The 6,059-nt window shown below is 53.9% G+C and overlaps 1 protein-coding gene and 1 long non-coding RNA gene across 8 annotated transcripts in view; one reads left to right on the forward strand and one right to left on the reverse strand.

Annotated features, from left to right (window-relative positions):
* FLT3LG (fms-related tyrosine kinase 3 ligand) overlaps positions 1-5,787 on the forward strand; it is a 10,099-nt gene extending 4,312 nt beyond the window's left edge. For 4 of the 6 annotated variants that reach the window (XM_005879521.2, XM_005879519.2, XM_014550478.1 and 1 more), the window contains 4 exons: positions 30-173; positions 655-793; positions 3,879-4,057; positions 5,724-5,787. In XM_005879521.2, coding sequence (XP_005879583.1) covers positions 30-173; positions 655-793; positions 3,879-4,057; positions 5,724-5,753 — 492 coding nt within the window. In that variant the 3' untranslated portion in view covers positions 5,754-5,787. The remainder of the gene's footprint in view (positions 1-29; positions 174-654; positions 794-3,878; positions 4,058-5,723) is intronic. The other 2 variants (XM_014550479.1, XM_014550477.1) reach the window with 1 other exon arrangement.
* Positions 5,612-6,059, reverse strand: part of LOC106728376 — a 1,061-nt gene continuing 613 nt past the window's right edge. For both annotated transcript variants that reach the window (XR_001364679.1, XR_001364680.1), the window contains exon 2: positions 5,612-5,994. This is a non-coding gene — a long non-coding RNA (uncharacterized LOC106728376). The remainder of the gene's footprint in view (positions 5,995-6,059) is intronic.

Consider the following 6,059-nt stretch of genomic DNA (forward strand, 5'->3'; position numbering starts at 1 on the left):
CGGGCCCCAGAGCTTGGCTGTCTCCCCAGGACAAGCTCTGCGGGGCCTTCTGGCGCCTGGTGCTGGCCCAGCGCTGGATGGGGCAGCTCAAGAGCGTGGCGGGGTCCCAGATGGAAAAGCTGCTGGAGGCCGTGAACACCGAGATACACTTTGTCACCTTATGCGCCCTCCAGGTCAGCCCTGAACTTGGGGTGCAGGTGAGGGGGCGGGATGCCTTCCTAGGGAATGGGGAACGCAGCTCAGCCCGGCCTGATGGAGATTCCTTTTGTCCGGAGCAATTCAAGGCCCGTTGCTGGGGAATTGCACTCCTCTGAGCCCCCAGGATGGCGAGGGAGCTGGCCCCGTGCACATGCTGGGCTTCCTTCTCAGGCCCCGCTCCAGGGCGGTGCTAAGGGGTTCTCGCCCCTAGCAACCAGGAGGAGGGGATCTAAATGCCCTCTGGACTAGACCTCCCTGGGCCCTGTTGCTGGGCGTTGCTAAGGATGCTTCCCCCTAGCAACCAGGGAGAGCAGGGGCCCAAACGCTCCCTCTGAGACGCAGGCCTCCCTGGGCCAGGTTGCTGGGGCTGCCGGGTGTTGCTGGGCAGGGAAGGCGCCGGGCCTGAGGAGTTGCAGGGGCTGATTCGGTGGTGACGTCTCCCTCCCCTGCCCCCAGCCCCTCCCTAGCTGTCTTCGCTTCGTCCAGACCAACATCTCCCACCTCCTGCAGGACACCTCCGAGCAGCTGGTGGCCTTGAAGCCCTGGATCACCCGCTGGAATTTCTCTGGGTGCCTGGAGCTGCAGTGTCAGCCGGGTAAAGGCTCCCAGCCCTCCCAGCCCCTGCGCCCCCACCCTCAGAGCCCTGCCTCCCTCTGCAAGCCCCTCAGACCCCAGCTGCTCCTATGGGCTGCATGCCTTCGGGCATGTTCCCCTAAGTTCATTCCCCTCTCTGGGCCTCAGTTTACCCATCCCAGAGAAGGGACGGCAATCCCTGCCTGTTTCTCCAAGGCAGCCCCATGCCATGGAAAGAGTGTGTGGAGAGCCGCTTGTTGAAGTGTATACTTTCTAGTAACCATTTTTTAAAAGTTACAAAAAATAAAAGCCCTGGCCGGTTTGGCTCAGTGGGTGGAGCTATGGAGCGTCTGCCCACAGACCGGAGGGTCCTGGGTTCAACTCCAGACATGGGCATGTACCTTGGTTTCAGGAGGCAACCAATCAATGTGTCTCTCTTACATTGATGTGTCCCCCTCCCTGTCTCTCCCCTCCCTTCCACTCTCTCTAAAAATCAATGGAAAATATCCTTGGGTGAGGATTAACAACAACAAAGCCCTGGCCCCTGTGACTCAGTAGGTTGGGCGTCGTCTCCTGCACTGAGAGGTCACAGATTTGATTCCTGGTCAGGGGTCAGGGCACATGCCCGGGTTGTGGTGCTGGATCCCCCATAATGGGTGTGCAGAGCAGCCGATCAATGTTTCTCTCTCACATTGATGTTTCTCTCTCTCCGTTCCTCTCTCTCTAAAATCAATTTTTTAAAAATATTTTTTTAAGTTAAAAAAAGGTAAATTCACTCTTGTTCAGGATATTTATATTCTGTCAACTTTATCATGGTTTTATTCAGTCTTTCTGTCCTTGTAAAGTTTGTCTACTGGATCTGTCAAGTTCTGAGACCGATATTTTGTTTGTTTATTTATTTTCTTTTTGAGAGGGATTTTTTTTTAAATTCTCACTCTAGGTTGATTTTTCTCAATTCTTCCCCGAATTTCTAATCTTTCTCACTCATATTGAGCTTTGTTTGTCATTTGTATTTACATTTATGACTGTATTCAATTGCTCAACCAGGTTTTTATTCTTCTTTTTTTTTTTCCTTTTGTTTTTGGTAATCCTCACCCGAGGGTTAGAGAGAGTGGAAGGGAGGGGGACGGATAGAAACAGATCGGCTGCCTCCCGCACGCCCCCTACTGGGGATCAAGCTCGCAGTCCAGGCATGTGCCCTGACCAGGGAAATTCTTTTTGTTGTTGTTTTTGTTGTTCATGTTCACCCGGGGTACTTTTCCATTGATTTTTAGAGAGTGGAAGGGAGGGGGAGAGACAGAGATAGAGACATCGGTGTGTGAGAGAGACACATCAATCAGTTGCCTCCCCCCACACACCCTGACCAGGGCCAGGGATTGAGCCTGCAACCGAGGTACGTGCCCTTGACTGGAATCCAACCTGTGACCTGACCCTTCAGTCCACAGGCCAATGCTCTCTCCACTGGGTCAAACCTGCTAGGGTGCAAATTCATTGTTTTTATAAGGAAAAACTGTTACCTTAATAAAATGCAACCTATGGCTTACAACATTTTTAAAATACATTTTTATTGATTTTAGAGAGAGAGGAAGAAAGAGAGAGATAGAAACATCAATAGAGAGAAACATCAACATCGATGGGCTGCCTCCTGCACGCCCCCTACTGGGGATCAGCCTGCAACCCCAGGCATGCACCCTGACTGGAATCGAACTGGTGACCTCTTGGTGCATGGGTCGATGCTCAACCACTGAGCCATACCAGCAGGGCTGCAAATTATATATACAGTGGGGCCTTGACTTACGAGTTTAATTCGTTCGCAGGCTTGATCCCAGGCCCCGGTCAGGGTGTGAACAGGAGGCAACCAAGGGATGTGTTTCTCTCACATCCATGTTTCTCTCTCTCTGTTTTAGAAGGAAGGGTCAAGGAATCACACAATCTTTTCTCTCCAGAATTCAAAGCCAATGGAAAGATAGACATCAGAAGCAGAAAGATTTTTTAAAAAACAAGCAAATGACAGAGAGAAGAGACTACACTAAGACTTCCTCACTGAGGATATCCATATGCTATTACTATAGCTTTTTTTTTTTAATCCTCACCCAAGGATATTTTCCCATTGAGTTTTAGAGAGAGTGGAAGAAAGAGGGAAAGACAGAGAGAAATATCTATATGAGTGAGAGAAACACATTTATTGGTTGTCTCCTGCATGAGCCCCAATCAGGGGTCAGGCTGGGGAGGACCTGCAACCGAGGTACATGCCCTTGACCGGAATCGAACCTGGGACCCTTCAGTCCGCAGGCTGATGCTCTACCCACTGAGCAAACTGGCTAGGGCTGTAAATTATATTTTTACTAGAGGCCCTATGCACAAAATTCGTGCAAGGGGCTGGGCCCTCGCCGCCCCGGCTGCCTCACAACCCCGTGGCCCTGTGGCCCCACCCACTGGTGGTACTGGAAGGTCTTTCCGCCATCCAGTCTAATTAGCATATTAGCTCTTTATCATATAGGACAGTGGTCAGCAAACTGCGGCTCTCGAGCCACATGTGGCTCGAGAGCCGCAGTTTGCTGACCACTGATATAGGATAATATTTAGTGAGCACTAAGTAGGAGGTTCTAGGAATAAATAAGACAGATAAGAGTCCTTGCACCATATGCAGCTCACGGACTATCGAGGAAAGAAGAGGAAGAAACCAATCCACATAGAAGCACCGGAAGCATTTGTTCTAAAACATGCCACCTTCCTGTGTGCCAGACACTGAGCCAAGCTCTTTCTCCTGCACTCGCTTAATTTTTGTGGCAACCTTAGGACGTAGGTATAATGATTATCCCGTTTTATAGATCAGGAGACAGGCACAGAGAGGCAGGTCACACAGCAGCACCAGGAAGGCCTTTGCCTGGCCTGACCCTTCTCCTTGGTCACACCGGCTCCTCTCTCCCCTCAGACTCCTCCACTCTCCTGCCCTCAGTGAGCCCCCTGGCCTTGGCGGCCACAGCCCTGCCAGCCCCACAGGCTTCTTTGCTGCTCCTGCTGCTGCTGCTGCCTGCGGCCCTTGCGCTGCTGGTCGCTGCCTGGTGCCTGGGCTGGGGTCACTCCGGGCTCCTCTCTCCCCTCAGACTCCTCCACTCTGCTGCCCTCAGTGAGCCCCCTGGCCTTGGCGGCCACAGCCCTGCCAGCCCCACAGGCTTCTTTGCTGCTCCTGCTGCTGCTGCTGCCTGCGGCCCTTGCGCTGCTGGTCGCTGCCTGGTGCCTGGGCTGGCGAAGGAGGAGGCGGAGGCCCTGCCCTGGGGAGCAGGTGAGCCAGCAGGGTGGGCAGAGGGGCTGGAAGGGCAGGGGTGGGGTGGGGCGGGGGGAGTGTCTGGAGGCCCAGTTGCCCCGCTGTGGTTGACCCTGTGGGGGCCAAGGTGGCCCCGCCTCCAGTCCCCAGGAGCACTGGCTCCTCTGGGTGAGTCTTCACCAAACTGAGGACCCTGGACTTTGTGTGCATGGAGGGCTGGGAGCAGTGGAGCGTGGGTCAGGTTGGATGCAGGAAGCCCCTGCTGCGGCCATAAGGGGACAGACTGGAAGAGAGAGACTGGAGGTCAAGGAGGAGGCTGGGGAGGGTCCAGCGAGCGAGGACAAGGGCCGAGCCAGGCTGGGACCAGGGGGATGGAGAAAAGGCAGGGGCAGAGTCAGGGATCAGGCTGGAGACTGACAGGCTTGGGGGTGGCACAGGCGACCAGGGTCTGGCCCAGCGACTGGGTGGACAGTGGGAGCCTGGGGAGACAGTGAGCTCAGCGGGAATCTGTGGCAGAAATTTGGATGCAGGAGTCTACACGGTCAGTGGCTGCCTGGAGCGTAGGGAGGGGGCCACCTTCGCCAAGCCCTGCCGCTGTGAAAAAGCTGAAAAAGCTCGGGGTGTCCCGGTGACTTTGGCTAGCCTGGGCAGGTGTGGGTGGGGTTTGAAAAATGCCACAGGAAAATCCAGGGCCCCAGTGCCTGGCAAGGAAGCTGAGACTTCCTGCCCAGGGCAGCAGCGAGCTCTGGAAGCGTGTGACAGAGCCAAGAACCTGGGAACGGGTGTGGGGCAAGAGGTCGGTGGGTCAGGAGAGAGGAAAGAGGGAGGTTCCCGCTGGTTCCGGACAGGCCCAGAGGGATCTAACTAGAAACATGCGTCTGTCATCACGTGCACACACAGTGCCTCGGTGACGTGGGCCTTGTGCTGAGGTTTTCCACAAATTCACTCCCTTAATGGAGACGCTGGTGCATCATCCCGGTTTCGCAGAGGCTGAAGCGCAGGCACAGAGAGGTACAGCCTCTGCCAGAAGTCACACAGCTCGTGAGCGGCAGAGTCGAGATGTGACTCCGGCCCTTGTGCCTTTCACTCTTTTGCCTCAGTTTCCTTATCTGTACAAAACAGGGGTCAGGAGAGAGGAAAGAGGGAGGTTCCCGCGGGTTCCGGACAGGCCCAGAGGGATCCAACTAGAAACATGCGTCTGTCATCGCGTGCACACACAGTGCCTCGGTGACGTGGGCCTTGTGCTGAGGTTTCCCACAAATTCACTCCCTTAATCGAGAGGCTGGTGCATCATCCCCGTTTCGCAGAGGCTGAAGCACAGGCACAGAGAGGTACAGCCTCTGCCAGAAGTCACACAGCTCGTGAGCGGCAGAGTCGAGATGTGACTCCGGCCCTTGTGCCTTTCACTCTTTTGCCTCAGTTTCCTTATCTGTACAAAACACCAAGAATAGTCCCACCACAGAGTCGTCCAGAGGTAAAGAGTGACACACGCAGAGCCCAATAGAAACAGAACACACGCCACACAGGGTTTAAAGTTTTCCAAAAGGCATATTAAAGAAAAGAAGACGCGGGTTACTTTAAAAATTTCATTCCACCCTGTGCATCCAAAATGTTCTTTCAAGACGTAATCAACATTTTAAAAAAACGACTAATGGTATGTTTTACACCCTTTTTTCATACCGAGTCTTCCAGCGTGTGTGCGGGAAATCCTTGATCCGGCCTTAGGTCTCATGAAAGGTGCAGCAGCAATAGTAGATCCGCTTGCTCGCGCTGTTTGCAACGTACAGTTTCCCAACATCTGGATTCGAGGGTCAGTTCCTAAATTTAATGATTTTCATGTCAGCGCTGGCTTCCGAACAGTTATTCGTTAGTTTTCCGTGAAAAGTCATGCACTTGGAGAAGTTTCCTGCCTGGTTTGCCCCTGCCCACCTGTTTTCACGCTCCCATTAACCACACTGTTGAGATCAAATGAGGTAAAATGTGGAACTCAGGTGCGCTGACCGCGCGGGGGACCGGCGGT

Source organism: Myotis brandtii, unplaced genomic scaffold, assembly GCF_000412655.1.
Source record: "Myotis brandtii unplaced genomic scaffold, ASM41265v1 scaffold601, whole genome shotgun sequence".
NCBI classification, from domain to species: domain Eukaryota; kingdom Metazoa; phylum Chordata; class Mammalia; order Chiroptera; family Vespertilionidae; genus Myotis; species Myotis brandtii.